The 16,409-nt window shown below is 36.0% G+C and overlaps 2 protein-coding genes across 3 annotated transcripts in view; both read right to left on the reverse strand.

Moving 5' to 3' along the window:
* Window positions 1-62: 62 nt before the first annotated feature.
* scf (Calumenin scf) lies at window positions 63-2,303 on the reverse strand. Its single transcript, XM_066282820.1, has 4 exons — window positions 1,887-2,303; window positions 1,251-1,458; window positions 993-1,196; window positions 63-938 (listed from the first exon to the last, which is right to left on the reverse strand). Exons 1-4 carry the CDS (start codon window positions 2,102-2,104, stop codon window positions 612-614), a joined length of 957 nt encoding a protein of 318 aa, XP_066138917.1. The 5' UTR covers window positions 2,105-2,303; the 3' UTR covers window positions 63-611.
* A 310-nt stretch (window positions 2,304-2,613) lies between these two features.
* The window catches only part of LOC136339561 (LIM domain only protein 3-like), a 33,299-nt gene continuing 19,503 nt past the window's right edge, over window positions 2,614-16,409 (reverse strand). Inside the window, exons 3-6 of one of the 2 annotated variants that reach the window (XM_066282945.1) lie at window positions 3,699-3,969; window positions 3,522-3,647; window positions 3,325-3,466; window positions 2,614-3,160 (exon numbers count right to left, since the gene is read on the reverse strand). In XM_066282945.1, coding sequence (XP_066139042.1) covers window positions 3,122-3,160; window positions 3,325-3,466; window positions 3,522-3,647; window positions 3,699-3,969 — 578 coding nt within the window. In that variant the 3' untranslated portion in view covers window positions 2,614-3,121. Of the gene's footprint in view, window positions 3,244-3,324; window positions 3,467-3,521; window positions 3,648-3,698; window positions 3,970-16,409 lie in introns of both variants that reach the window. The other variant, XM_066282940.1, reaches the window with a different exon arrangement.

Below are 16,409 nucleotides of genomic sequence, written 5' to 3' on the forward strand. Positions count from 1 at the left end.
AAAAAATTAATATATTTAAATTCACTTGAAGGTAAAAAAAGTGTAAAAAAAAAACGGCACTATTAGATTTACATTAACTTTATTAAATGCCTCTCTTTAGTTACCACTAGTTTAATACGTAAATACTAATATAAAGCCTAAACATAATTATAAAAACTTATTGGCACACTATAAGTATAGAACGTTAACTTATCAACTAGATTTAAGTATATTAAATTCATATAAATCAAAAAGCTCCTACTAGATAATGGTATTATTAGAAGGCACAAAAGCTCACATACATCCCCATATATATCATCTATCTGCGATTCTTAAAACAACGTGGATAAAGTTTATAATAAATAGCAAAAAGCTTTAAAAACGAGATTTTTTTCCAAATTTATTTGAGAATTATACATCACTGAAAAATGTGGTTTAAGTTGCATCAGTCTTACAGTTAGTTTAGGCTTCAATGCTGTAGAATAAACCACTTCTTGTTTTGACGTTAAAATCTTGCATCAAAGTCCTTTTATATCAAATTAAACACCAAATCATAACATTTACTACATCATTTTGCTTTTCAGCCACCTTAAGACAACAAGATTTTCTTTCAATAAAACAGCAAGAGTATTTTAAAACTCATCATGTCTCATGAATGCCTCTCCGAAATCAGTGGCCTGTGACCCCACAAAGAGGTCAAATTTCTTCAACACCTCTTCTTTGGTTAACTGCTCATCAACATCTTGATCGGCCTCATAAATTAAATGCCGAGCTTCCGCATCTGCATGATCAAAATCATCGGGTAAAATCCAACTTTTAACTTCCTCTTCATCCATAAAACCGTCCCCGTTTTTGTCCCTGTAAATAGCGAATTGTTCTCTTTCGCTCCTCACCCAATCAGGCTCTTCCTCTCCTTCGTCTGCCCTATAGACATCTCCAATGTATTCCTCTACAGAAATCTAAATATATATATAAAATAAGTATGGTAAATTTTCGAAAGAATATCTCCTCACCTTTCCATCAGCATCCTTATCGATATCTTCCATGGTTTCTTGGACGACGATCAGTCGCATATGTTCGTGTTCTTCAGGGTGTAAAAAGGAGGAAAATTCTTCTTTGGTTAAATTATCATCTCCATCGTTGTCGGCGGCAGCCCAACGTCTTCTATCGCGTTTCAGCATGCTTTTGTATGTTTTTTCTTCATCAGTATCATTTGGCTAGATAATGTAAAATTCTATATAGCAGAAGATCTTTATTTTTCTCAAACTTACTTCTACTGAAGGATGATTTAAAAACCCATAAACCATCTTTTGATAACTATCCCAAGAGACTGTAGGATTATCATCAGGATTCTGCTGTTTCCACTGACGATTTACATCGTCGGAAATGTATCTTTTCTGGGTATATCGAATCCAGTCTTTTAGTTCATCTCGTGAGATAAACCCATCAGTATTTTTGTCAATTTTATCAACAATTAGACTAAAAAATTTATTTTATTTTATAAATTTAAAAAATTGCCTATAAAAATTTATAATAGTAAAGTGGGAATGTGAAAGTTATCAATCAAAGACTGAAACAAGCTATCTTAATTTCAAATCAAAAAAATATATTTCAAATAAACATAGTGCAAAAATTTTCAATTTACTTATGAACTATTTAAGCTAGAATTATGTTCAAACTAGGTGCCCTTATTGCATATGCTCATATTTGCTAATTAATATTTGAAAATCGTCCAGAAATTTAACTTTAATTTATTATTTTATGGGTATGAGTTAGCTTATTTACAGTCTCATCAGTGCAGTATTCACAACTACTTCAATTTAAGACTTAGATTTAGGTGCTAAATTCTTGAAACTCTTTCCTATGTTTCCCAATTCTTTCTTAACATTTTTGAATCTGAGACTTACCCTAGTCTTCTTTTACTCTCCTCAGGAGGCAACTGGTCAAATGTTTGGGCCTCCTCTCCTAGAAAGGCCTCATGATCATACTCAGGATTATGTTTCTCATTCTCAAAGTGTTCCTTATCACTCAACTCTCGGTCTATCACTCGATCTTTGTGGGTTTCTTCCTTGGGAAGGGCTGCGCCCAAAATGATACAGGCCGCAAACATGCAAAACTTCAGCATTTTAAAACCACAATTGTGACAATTCGATTTAAAATGAAGAAATTTGGCTATTAGGATGGATTCTGGATTCGTGGCAACGTGTTATTGGCTGGAATAGCGCGTGCTAAAGCAATCAAATCCAGAGGAAGCTGAATGAAATTGTAAATTGAAATTATGATCTCTGAAATCGGAAACGACCTAATTTGTTTATCTGAATTCGCTTGGGAGTGTAAAGGTTAAGTTTATGGATAAGAGTTAATTTTATCTTTGTCTATTGTTCATAAAGAAGAGAAATAAATATGGTATGGCAGCTCTTCTAGTGTCATCTCAAATATCACCGTCACAGCTGATTCTGACGTCTATATGTTTATTTCCAAATAGGCAGGGTCGTGTAGACTCTTTTATAGCGACAGGACCGGATTAAAATAAAATTTTATGTTTTAGTTAATCATAAACTGTTAAAATTCGTTTTTTTTCAATTTAGCCAATTTCCTCCTTATCTTAAACAATAAAACTCAGTTTTCTGTATAATTAAATAAACCATGTATTTATAATAAGTAATAGTAGATACAGTTATTTACATAGTGGAATGCAGACATGTCTTTATTAAGATTCTAGGGCGATAGATAAATTAATTACATATTAATCTATAAACACCAAAGCTCTTCATTGTCAGGTGAACTGCCTTGTCTCAAGCACATTATCATACACTTCATAAAATCATAACGTGTCGCAAAATTAAAGCAATTATGTTATAAAGAGTCTTATAGAAGAATTCTTCACTGAGCAGTTAAATACGAATGTATAACAATCTTTAGTTGCAGGACTGAAAGAAAGCTTTTAATCATTGAGCACAATCAGTCGAAATGAAAAAGTATAAAGCTAAGTTCTGCATAGTGGTTTTATTTACATGTAGCATTTACCGGAACTTGCGCTTATTGAGGCTTATAATGTAACTAATGAGGAGAGGAGTTTTAGTGAGGTGCTGAGTCGAAGATTTCGGAATCGGGGCTGCCGTACCCGCTGCTGACATCATCCCTAGTGGGCGGCCGCGGTCGCTCTTCCGTACTCTTCTCGCTGTAACAGGAGGGAACAGTACTTAGCTGAGGGTGGAGAGTGGGGCGCCCTTTGCTCGCGGGCCTCAATGAGTCAATGGGGGGCTGCAACGACGAATACAACCAGCATTTTTGCGTTTACGTCTAGCAGGTACTTCTATTCGTCGTAGTAGCTTTGTGACGTACCTGTAGATTGTTGACTTGCCGTCTAATATGGGCCAAACTGCTGGGGTTGTAAGCCATGTTAGCAAACACTAATCGTTCTTCATAGTCATACTCGCAGAGAATCTTGTTTTCGCACAGATAAAAGCGATCCCCCACGCAAAACCTGCAAAACAAAATATCGGTTATATTTTTCTACTGTCTTCGGCCAGAAAGGTTACCTATGATTGCATTGCTGACACGCGAAACATTCCAAGTGATATACGTTGTTTTTCGCTCGCATAACCATTTCGAAAGCGGGAATAACTTTGTTGCACGCCGCACAGTATCCCGTTGTGCCGAATAATCTGAAGAATCAATAATTTATTTCACCTCAAAATCGTAGCTTCCAAGCGCACCTTAAGTAATCTCTTTTGCACAGTAAAAGATTAGCTTTCGTATACAAAGTAGAGCCGACCTCGCCCAAGCGACAGTCGCAACAGCCGCATTTGAGACAGTCCTCGTGCCAGAAGAGGTCGATCGCTTTGAGAAGGAAGCGTTCCGTGATGCGTTTACCACATGAGGCACATTCCTTGTTCCCGATGAGAGTGAGGCTCACCGTGCCGCTTGTACTTGTTGAGACTGGAGCTGTTCTGCAAGTCGTCGCTGGAGGATTGTCCACGGTATTTTCTGGAAACAAAATAGTGATGTTAAGGAAGGTGAGTGAGAGAACTTTTCACTAGTAAGTAACGGGTAAGGTCACAATGGCTTGAAAGCTGTGCCTATTTTAAATGTACCGACATTTTGTATAATTTTTTTAATCCTTGTTCCTCCACGTTTACGTGGCTCTATTTTCAGCTCTATTCTCACTGACGGAATGACAATTGAATTAATTGGAGCACGTTCTATACAAAATAACAGCTGCCTGCTACGATACAAAGAATCCTCGAGGAGGCCTCAGCCGCCGTCTCAGAAGATTTGCGTAGTTAAATTAGCCGTCGCCTTAATTAAAATAGTTCCAACCGGATGGGAAAAGGGATGAAAACAAGCCTTTCCAGCAAAACGGCTTTATTATTCCAGCTACACTCGGTTGTAATTTCCGCATTTAAATTATTTGTTTGATGTTTTTTCGGTGGAGTAGAGATTTAATTTTGTATGACTGAAAGACTTGCGTTGGGCCTATAGGAGAAACAAATATTTTGGGGTAAGTTGTTGAATATTTGAAAGAAATTATTGCCGGGGCCCGCACTAGAATAATTGAATAAATAAACCGGCCATTCTTTACTCCCTAAGAGCACCTTTGTGTATTAAACACAAAGTAGCACTAGTGCCCTCCAAAGGATTGTATATGTATGGCATGCCCGAAACCTTTTATTTCTTTGCGGTTTTCAAGTGGATTTTTATGGACCTATACCAAGAAAATCCCATTTCATATGTATTTACACAGGAAATTTCTAAAATTAATAATGAATCGGTCACGTTTGATCATAATACAATCGCCACTAAGCTTTTAGATTTATCCATTACCATTAGCGCACAGAGCGCTGTCGTGTGCATTTCATTGATGTCATTCTAATTGAGTCTTATGGAAAGTTCTTGTTCATCTGCGGAGTTAACTTTTCATTTTCCTCTCTCGCTAAATGGACTTTAATGGCACCTTAAAGTCGCTGAAACGAGAATGGAGAACGGAAACGCGGCTCATTCTTAATGCATCTTGCCGGGAGACAGAGTTTTTGCTTGTGTTTGCTTAGAGCGAGCGGTAAATTAACAATGCCATTGAAATTAGCAATAAAGCGAGGCAATCAACTCGATTTGGACTGGATCATATTAAATTTATCGAAACAATTATCTAACCGGGCCAAGTTGATTACGTTTTCCCTCTATGGCTCCGGTTCTGGGTTATTCGGAAATCCTAAGTAAACTATCTGTGAGCGGGATGTCATTAATTAATAAGGAACTTTGCTAATTGCTTTCAGTAGTGCTTGTCAAATACTACGTTTAATTATGAAATGGCGCGTAACTTGATTGATTTTATTTTACAACGATTCTCGCTGAGTTATCGGCAAAATCTTAAGATAGTGATCAACAAATTTTATAGGCGTTGGGGATTCAGTTTTGAGCGAAACATTTAAAATTTCTTTAACACGAACCAGGCTTTAATATGTCTTAAACTTTTTAGAAATGGGGATACATTGATTTTAAATTTCGTCATTTTAATCAATCATCATTTCATCGACATCGTCATTTTTCGTCAATATAAATTGAACAATTTGCATTGAAGTCCAGCAAAATCTAAAATTTACTGAAAATTTACAAAAGGGGGAGGAAGTATCCATTCGCTCAACGTTTTTATTTTTGACAACCAACATCGCGAAACTCGGGGATTTCAGTTGAGAACCTGGAGACACAGACAGTTTGGAACCTCAATGGGAGTAACACGGTTCAATATAGAATCCAAATCAGAGGATTTTCAGCAGAAGAAAGAGGCACTTACTTCTGCAACTTTTCAAAGTTTTACCATCAATACTTTGAAAACCCTTTGAGCAATTTCCTTAAAAACTACATCAAATTAATCGTCTCGCTGAGTTCTACAAGCATGTACAAACTTTATTGCAACATATCTTCTAGTTTTTGAGACATGTGCCTACTTTACTACCTATTTTTACGATTTTCAGTAGCCTGAAGTGACTACAATGGCCATAAATAACCAGATCTGAGTATGGCTTCAGTTCCTTGAATTTTTTCAGTACATGGACAACAACCTAGACTAGGACGCTTGATGGGGTAAATGAGTAACTTTAGCATGAACTGACCTGAATTAAAATCGTAATAATCGCAAGTAAGCTTGTCTTCACTTTCGTGGAATTTATCTATGTTCGTTTGAATTGATGACCATCCAATAAATCTCCTACTTCCACGATCTATTGCGAGCTTACAACTGAATCAAGCGATGAAACTATCCTAAAAACAAAGCCATAGCTACCTCCCCTGGCAACTGAGCACTAACTAATTTAAGCAGAAAAATATCCAGGTCGAAACGTTTTCGTTTCGCATCATCGTCCAAACAAAGAAATAATTCCTCCTTCGCTCAGACTTTGCTGCTTAGACCCGAAACGAAACAAAACAACCCTGATTTTCTAATTAAAAAATTTAACTTCTGAATAGTAATTAAATTGCGTGCCGAGAGAAAGGCTAATGAAATGTCAGGGCTCAGTATTACGTGATTAATTACGAGATTAGAATTTGCCAAGTGCCGCCGGCGAGAACGGAAGATTATATTGGACTGCAATAAGGGCTCTGGGGACTAAATTGGTTCTTTATGGGACGATTGTTTCATACTGTCCGGTGCGGTATTATTGCTTTTGTCTTTGAGGCTGGATTGAGTGCTCGTAATCTTGACGACTACCAAACTAAACGATTTGAAAGGCAATTTTACAAGACGGTTACAACTACTAAGGTCCACACATCCACTTTCATGGGGGAAGGAATAAAATTGGATTTGTAAATGCCTCCTCAATCCATTATGGCAACTCAATTTCTTAAATTGCCACTGTAATACCTATATCAATTTCCTCTCAATCTATTTTTGCGACAGAGGACCGATATTGGCGAATGGAGAACGGGTGTACGATAGTACACCGGCAAATGGTTAAGAACAGACCTGGAATCGTGGCTAACCTGGCTGGCAATACCTAACGTGATAAATCGGAGAATTCAATAACAGCTACGCGGAAAATTCTATTTCACAAATTGAAATTTCTTAGAGCAATTTAAAAGTAAATAGGAAACCTTTGTGTCCTGACTATACTCGAAATTGGGTGCACATATTAAGATGGCCATTTCGTGGCTTTAACATTGTAGGTTTATTTTAACGATTCTGTCAGCTACAGCCCGGGACACAAAAGCCTCAAAATTAATCTCGTCCGAAACTCTATTATGATGACAATGATTTCTATGTCGCTTGCATTCAATTCAAAGCACTTAATTAGAGCAAAATATTAGTTCAGGTAGAGGTTCACCTAAGGAAATGGCATCAGTGATTTGTAGCAGAATCAAAAGTCTATAGCGTTTTCATCAGCCGACAAAAAATACGGTCACCATGTCAAGATAGAATTTCTGTTTTATAAAAATATTAACACATGACGGCAGAAATGCAGGAAACGTCACAGTGTGTTACTCGAAAGATTAGTACTACCTTATTATCAATAATCAAACGAACAGGCAGTAGAATTGCTATAAACTAGAAAATTAAACCTCCAACAGAGCAATTTTGTCTTATTTACAAATTCTTGTCCCTTTAAATACTAATCTAAAAACTTTTGGGTTTATCTACAAAATATCAAATTTTTATTAAAATGTAATATGTCTAGTGTTATGTGTAGCTTTACGCTGAGTAGCTGAACAAATCAACCCAAAATGTGATAGATGGCGTAAACTTTAAGACTTACTTAGGAAAGCACTCCGAGTGGGCATCGCCTTCAAATGAAAGAATGTCTTTACTCGATTCTCAATAGGGCCATCCGTCAGCCCCACTTTGCGAACTTTTATATGCAGCCCAGATGATGGTAAGTGAAATGAGAATGGCCCCCGTTTCCCTTTTCCCCCGTGACTTGGTCAGATATCAATTCATCAGAAAGCATCTCTCATTACGTGATGAAGCTCTTCGTGACGATGTGACGTCAAGATGGCCACAGCGTAAAAACCACTTAACCGAAATTGGCTGCAGATGTCACGACTGTGTAATGAGGGTAAACCGCCCTCCCAACCCTCCTTGCCGAACAGCTCCGGGCCATTAAATCTCCGGAGTTAATACAAAATGCATTTGTTGTTGTTCCATTATGTAAATGAAAACTCAAACCACTCTAGATCGGAGTGCATGTTTTATCGAAACGGTAATGCATTTCCTGAATTCATAAAAATCCTGCCCTTTTTACTATTAATGCTTTTAAATTGGCTGATGGTGGGAGTCTGGATACACAGGATGGCCTGCCATTTCCGAAGATTTGAAATTTAAATGACGGGGAAGTAATCTTTGGATATAAGACAAGTTGCGCTTACTTACAATTATAATGCCTTAACTAAACCTTCTTCACTAATTACATCCTCAGAGTTTCAACCCCTGGTTATATTTGTGAAGATGTGATTTGAACTGTAATTGTCTGTCAGTTATGGAGCGACTGTACTAAAACTCTTAAAAAAAAAATTAGAATAGGACTAAGATTATCAGAAAGTTCTGAATAATTTGATTATACCAATAAGGGTAATTGGGTTGAAGAAGAACAAGGAATTTCCAATTATGTTAATCAATGTTAAATTATTAAAGTACTGTTAAATTTAATATCAAACTGGTTTTCGTAGAAACGCAGATCTGACAAATATTACTATCTATGTCAAGGTTCCTATGGACATTAATCATTTGTCGCTTGTTAATTAAAAATTGCATTCACCATGTCATCAGCGAAGACGTTTCGCTATATTAATATAACTTCGTAGCTTTGTTCACAGATGGCACCAGAAGTGCAACAGTGTCGGATTACGTATTTTGTTATTGAAAAGCATTTCACTTTCCTGTCAAGAATTGAATGATTAGCTGTAAATGCTGCAGAGAGGAGCAATTTTGTATTATCTTCAAATTCCTATACCTTATCCGTCTAAGGAAACATATTGCCGACCCATCTTGAAAGCAACAAATGTGCGAGATACACTCTAATAAAAGTGTATGAATGTTTAAAAATTTCATGGGTAGTCACTGAATGCAGCATAAAAAAAGGAAAATACGAAAATTATTTACATTTGCAGGAAACTAATATTCGTTTTCTAAAGCTGATCCACATTGCTTTACATGTATTTATGCGCCTTCCCTATCCCATCAATAGTCCATCATGAAAAAGGCCCCTTACCGAATGCTCTTCTCCAATAATGCCGTTCAAAAAGGCGCATCTGTTTCCCTCCCGAAATTATTAAAGATATATATCTTGGCCAGATTCAAGAGTCCTTAATATCAAACTCAGGTTCTGCTAACAGACGGAAAGTGTCACGTTCCTAAACAATATACTCGAGAAGAGATTTATTGCCCCTCTTAAAACGCTTTTATACTAGTTTATAGGGTCACAACATAGTTGACGTGCGTCTTCCGGAAAGGGCTTTATTGAATATCCTAGAGTTCTCTGTTGGGTTGAATAATAGAAAATTAGTTTTAATTCTTAAAGGGGTATTTAATACAAAATTCTCCTCTGCCCAAATAAAGTTTCGATAACTCGCAGTTCGGGCTGAACACTGTTTGCGAATCATTACCGAAGGCAATTAGCAATGTTGCTAATAAATTAATGACATCCCGCTTACTCTAAGTTTGCATAAGATTTCTGAAACTGCGAAACCGGCGTATGGGGAGAAAACGTAATTAACGGGGCCCGGTGAGATAATTATTTTGATAAATATAATATGATGCCAGCTTGGCTGTATTAGCTAGTTTGCATCGACCAGTTATCTTCTCGTCTTGCTCACACCTAAATTGTTATTGTTAATTTCCCAGTCGGTAAACTCTTGAACCGTTACGAGGTCTAATTAAAACTGTCTTCATTTAGCGCATTAATTTCGATAAGACAGGCGCTAATGAATGACCTCGTATAGCTGACTCGTCTACAGTTCTTATCCTCGAAAAGTTCCGGAAACAACAACGCCATCGAGCCCCGGCTATACATTTTAATACAACAATACACTTAAGCAAAGTAAGATCCTGTGTTTAAAGCGCTCGATCCTCTTTATGCCAGAGTGCAATGTCTGATACTATTTACCATTGATATCATTGTTTCTTTAAAATAATAGCAAATTCATGTATCGGTCTATTAGTTGGGGCATTTGTTTTCATCTCGGAAGAAATAAATTATTGAGAAGTTCGAAATTTATAGATATAACCAGATTTTGCTTTAGAATTCTCTTCTTACTACTTAAATTTTAAGCCAGGAATCATCCGAATAAAAATTTCAATTTTGAAAGGGACCCTACATAATTCTACCTACATATATATGTATATCGATTTATCCTGTCAAGAAACATGCATGAACTAGATTTAGGTTTATGTTGCCTTTTATCTTCAGTTAACTTCCTTTCAATTAAATTTAAAAAAATCCCTAATTAAGACAATTCGTACAAATGAATTGCTGTTAAGTCTTTATCATTGTCACGTATATATGTTTATTTAAATAGATAAGGGACAGGAATTTTCAAATCGAACTGTTGCCGATTTTATTACAGTTTTCCTGGACAATAGTGCTAGCCAATTTTTGACGATGAGGTAACCTTAAACTGTCCAACAACACGGTAATACCATGCTTATTACAGGTTTAGTGACATTTATAACGGACAGTATAAAGTAGTACGACTGTGGCATAATATCTGTCTTGACGATGTGGTGAATGATAAATTTAGTCCACTAATTGAGGAATACCGTATTTTCCTGAATCCTGATATGAAAAAATAACTCACTGAATTTTAAAATATATTTCTTCTATCTCTGTCTCTCCGTCTCTTTGGCAAGTAACGCATATGTACAGGATGTCTCAAACTCGATGCCCCTATACTTATTTTATGGAAACGGAAAGTAATATGAAAAATTTTAACTATAGGTTGCATTTTAACAATGTAGTTGAATGATCTAAATTTAGATCTCAAGAAATGCTTTTCTAAAATGGTCGAGTAACGAGTTATGACGTCATCAATGATATTTTTTCCAAAAACAAACCCAAATTCTGACCTAGTTGTATTAACCCTACTGTTCCAAACAACTTTTGTTTAAGAAGTTTTTTCTTATGTGTTATCGTTTAAAAGTCCTAGGCAAAAACGTCTTAGGAATTATTGCAAAAATATTTCATTTTATAATAAGAATTAAGCCAACAATAAAAAATTGGTTTTTATAAAACTAAATAAAAAAGAAACAAAACAAGTATAATATTTAATTTTACATATTTTCAATATGATATCCCCTTTTAACAAGGCACATTTGAAGTCTTCGCCTAACTTCCAACACAGTAGCTTTTCTTAAAATTTCTTGCGTCAACTCATTGCAAGCACCACTTATTTTCTCCTTTAAGTGTTTTAAATTCCTTGAAGGGCTTTTATAAATTTTATTTTTAAGAACTCTTCACAAGAAAAAATCTATGGGAGTAAGGGCATCTTCCTGGCTAGCTCACAGGCCTGTTAATGTCAATCTAGTTTTATTTCAATGTGTTATTTGGGTATTACTCTGCAATTAGAGCTTTGTAGGGTGAAGCACCATGGTATTGAAACCAAAGGAGGCTCCTTAAATGTAGAAGAACATTTTCTAGCAGGACTGGAGTTTATTCTAGAAGAACATTTTAATAATGTCTACTATTTAACATGATTTTAGAAAAGTGAGGTCATATGAATTGTTCGCCAATGATACCACAATGATTCCAAAATGACCTCGGTTTTGAACCTTATTAACAAAGTGTGGATTCTCAATAGCTCACAAATGCTCTTTTCGTTTAATTGTTAAGCCCTTGCTAATAAAACAACTTTCATTCCTCCAAAGAATATGATGGAAGAGGTTGCGGTGAGCTTTTCCATTCAGCATTATTTGAATGATGGAATTAATTTGTACATCCAAGTGAAATTTTGACAAACTTCTCAGATAATGAATTTTAAAATCGTGATATTTGTTCGCCTTCAGAATTCTTTGAAGATCTAATTTATCAATGTTCAATTCCATACTTGCCTGTCTTATCGAATTTCTGGATTTTTGTTAACTTATTGTAATAGTGCAACTGTGGTATTTTTGTTTTAGACGCCTCGTTATATTACTCTCCTTCGAATACAAAATGCGTTTTCATTTTTTTTTATTTTCTTCACTCCGACCGCACAAATATTTTTCGATCTAGAACTTGGCGTTTAGGATATTTTTCTTGCTATAAACTGACAACTCTTCTAGAATTTTTAGTTGTTTCCCGGTAAATTATTAGCAAGTCTACTTTTTCCGAGTGAGAATGCATTTTTAACTAATCTCCTTCAAAATGTTTCCTAACATATTCTAACACGTTCTAATGGCAATTTGCAACCATGGAAACCTAAATCTAACAAATTAGATATACAGGGTGTGTCAAAACTATGGAATTAAACTTCTAGAATTTATTCAGTGCAACAATAGAAGGCACGTGAGTATAAGAAAACGTGTAAGCAAATGTCTCCCTAAAGTGCTGCAGCCTTATGACGCTTTAAGACAATGCATATGCTAAAATGTTTTTATCGAGTTTTAGCACGTTTTATTCTAATTTGTTTCTTCAAAATAATACTACGGTTATTGTTTAAAACATCATCCTTGCACTTCATTGCACCTACTTAAACGACGTACTTAGTTTCTGCGGAATTGGTTAAAAATTTGAAATAGTGATTCGTGGAATCATGACTTGCTCTGTTCCCACTGGCGTTTAAACGATTGCGCTGCAGGTATAGCTCAACCAAATGGTCATCAACACTACCGGTGTACACAAAAACGTTGCTGATGACTTCCGGTAAATATCGCGTGTAGATTTTCTTGCGCTCAAACCTGGTTATTCCTACTGTTGAAGATGCCATCTTCTGTAAAACTAGCTCCATTCGTCCATAAAGTAAAACGTAAAAAATTTGTTTTCTCGACAATCGGAGGAAACAACCACTGACAAAGTTGAACTGTGATAATCGGCTGGAGTCAAACTTTGCACTTTTTGTAAATGGTATGGATGAAGTTGTTGCTCAGGTAATATCCGTCAAACGGAAACGTGAATTACATCCATACTCTAAGCAACTTGACGAATTCTAGTTGAAGGTTCATCTGCACCTCGGTAAGAACCTCTTCCTGAAAGTGGACCGTTCTTACTGTTGTTTCTGCACTGGTGTCGTGCATGTTAGGTTTCAAAGTGCCAGTCTCGATAAATGGCAATAAACTTTTTGTATCCAGGATGTTGCCTTGCGGGATACGGTTCTTAGTAAAACCGTGCAACAGCTTTTGCGTTGCAATTTGTTGCTCCATATGCCAGATCCGTGAAATTTGTTAGGTCTTGGTTAATGCAATTTTCCATAAAGACCGATTATTTTGCAAATTTTTTTAAATTTTCAAAATTTACGAAATAACGTGTCAGACTAAGGATCAAGAACTTCTGTTATCTGCGTTGGCTAAGAAAACATTTAGCAAAAAATACTAACAGGTCCATTCAAGGTCAAGGTTTTGAATAATTTCTGCACTATTATTTTGAACAAAAAAAAAATATATAAAACGTACTAAAACTTGATAAAACACATTTTTACGCATAAGTATCTTAAAGTATCAGAAGGCTGTAGCGCGTTAGGGAGGCATTTGCGGACACAGGTTCTTATGCTTAAATGTTTTCTATTGTTGCGCCGAACAATCCCTCGAAGTTTGGCATCAGCATGAAACACCGTATGAATAAATTAGTTTGGTATATCTATATATATTTTTGCGGTAGTTCTTAAGATTTTTCTGCTTATAACTTTTAAACGATAGCACGTAAGGAAAACAAATTTTGACAAAAGTTGTGTGGAATAATAGAATCAACATAACTTTGTTAGAAATTGGGAATTTTGTCAGAAAAAACACCACTAATGAAGTCATAACTCGTTATTCCGATACTTCAGAAGTGGACTTTTTCAGGTCAAAACAGAGGTCACCCAGCGCCATTGAAGACCCATAGTTTACGCTTTTCACATTACTCTCCGTTTCTGTAAATTAGGGATAGGGGCGTCGAGTTCGAGACACCCAATACATACAACTAATTTGTAAGCTGGAACCTGAATAGCAAGTTTCATCCAGTGAAATGTTTTGGGGGAAAATACAGTGTTTATAGGATAGGGAAGATTACATAGTGCTCCAGGAACGTTCAGTTATAAACTGAATAGCGATCCAGAGTAATACCAAATAAGTAACTACCAAATACCACCCTTCATGGGTTTAGTGACATTCTTTGGAAAATTTGGAGCGTTGTTTATATTTCCCTTGGCATAAAAAACAAAGCACTTGAATATTAATTGGTGAGTTAATTATATTTGACGGTTCCTCCGTCACCCTAAGACCACGGGGACACGAAACGAACCGACTTTACAATGTTTCACGTTATCAAGTTTTATAAATTGCCTCCTGAAAGTCAACCTGGGTCCTCCACTTTGCATAAAGCAAGGCATCGATTACGTGCTTCCATGCCACAATGTATTTTCAGATTGTATCCGGTCCCGTTTATATTAGAATTTTATATTACTCGTTGACTTTGCTCGTTGGCGAAATGGGGCACACACACACTTTTGCATGACTAGCATGTGAGTTACTTTCATGCTATTCTTCTAGTTGGGAGTCCGATTAGGAGCATGTCATCGAGGGCAGCCAGTCCCCTCTATTTAAATTCAAATTAGCGCATTGTATTAGCTGGTATTGTTGCAGTTTTACAGGGGAGCATTCGAAAGGTGCAACGTTATTCTTGACATTTTGGAGATCTTACATTGTTGATAATTTTCTTTTACTCAACGATAAATGAAATTTTAATGTTTCTCCTGTAAATCCGCTTCTGGTTCACTGACCGCATCAATATTTATTAATATTCCGTCTAACCATGATCAGAAGGCGAAATACAAATTATCATTTATCATAATGTAAGCCGTGCAGTGTCAATTTGCAGGGGCAAATTCAATTAGTGTCAGTCTTTCTAATCTAAATCCGAGCCGCAAATAACCTGTAGTTAATGCAGGCCAACCGAGATAATGCCGGTAATTAATCTGAATCCAATTAGCGACAGCTGCATCAGTAATTTTACGTTAAAGGCCAGTTTAATGAAGGATAATGGCGTATACATTACCCTTCGGGAGGGATAAATGTGTTACGGCTTTAGGGCCGATTTCAGGCCGTTTGCACGAAAAACTTCGTTAGTCAAAAACTGGAAAATACATGTGCAGTAATTACTATCAGCAGGTGCACCACAGTAATAGCTATATTATGAAATTTATTATCCGAAATGCATATTAATTGCTCGCCCACTCTAATGAAAATGCATTTAAATACATGCAAGGCGCATTTCGCTTTAATGCAGCCACGAAAATCGAATTCCGGTCCTGTCGAGGGCTGAAAATTTGCTCCTTATTCAGTATATAATCCCGTAAAGTAGCTACCACGACTCAGGCAATAAAATCAAAACGCTTTGAAAGATCGACCGGACGTTCCATTAGCTAACTTTGTTTTCAAACTCGTAAAAATGTCTTTTTAGAGTTTCATTTATTGCATGTTTGTGTACAGGGCCAATTTTTCTGGAACGCACTTTAAATGGTAATTAATTAAGGCTATTCTTACCCCCAAGTCTGCATGTTGTATGCAACGAATAAGCAAAATAAGTGAATTGCATGTCAGAGAAAAACTTGGAAAAAAATTACATGTACTGTTCAGATATATACCGGGGTGCTCTAAATAGAGTCCCTTCTTTCGTTATTACCCCTTTGTCTCGTATTTCATGTTAACATTTTCGTATTTAGAATTGTTTTCTTTTTAATAACTTCTTCTCATTTCAATGTGTTCTCCATTTCTTTAATATCTTGTCTTCAAGTAAACTCATCATCTTCTCGTCTTTATTCGTGTCTTACTGTTTTTCTTACATTTTTATTCAAAATTTTTATCGTTACCTTGCTGTATCCAAACTATCCATGTCATTTTCGATCAATTATGCTTTGCCTTTTTCTTTAGGCCTCAATAATTTGATGTCAAGTAGTCTTTGAATGGATTGCTATTATTAATAGTAAGGATTTTCAAAAATTTTGCAACCGCGCAAATACAGATTTGAAGGACCTGGAGAATATATTTCTCTGTCGCACTAATGAGTATACCAAATAAGGCAGTCGGGTTAGTTTGACAATTGAGCAGCGCAGTGTTGCCACTCTCGGAGTAATTTCCAGAAATTCCTAAAAAATGTGGTTTTCTTAGTAAATAATGACAAACCGCATCGAAGCATTATAAAAAAATAATTACAAGAAAAAATCTGAGGACTTGTTTTAATGCGAATTTCGATGAGAGTCGGACAGCTAAAAAGTTTTCAAAATGGATTAAATTATTAAGGATTATATCGGAAACAGAGGTGTTTTGATAT

This window comes from Euwallacea fornicatus, chromosome 1 (assembly GCF_040115645.1).
Source record: "Euwallacea fornicatus isolate EFF26 chromosome 1, ASM4011564v1, whole genome shotgun sequence".
Taxonomy (NCBI): Eukaryota; Metazoa; Arthropoda; class Insecta; order Coleoptera; family Curculionidae; genus Euwallacea; species Euwallacea fornicatus.

Bases quoted from the DNA above. Each gene is read 5' to 3' on its own strand.
- scf (XM_066282820.1), bottom strand. From the start codon at position 2,104: ATGCTGAAGTTTTGCATGTTTGCGGCCTGTATCATTTTGGGCGCAGCC. The intron at 1,197-1,250 runs GTAAGTTTGAGA...TACATTATCTAG, and splicing joins TAAATCATCCTTCAGTAGAA to CCAAATGATACTGATGAAGA. The intron at 939-992 runs GTGAGGAGATAT...ATATATATTTAG, and splicing joins ATAAGGATGCTGATGGAAAG to ATTTCTGTAGAGGAATACAT.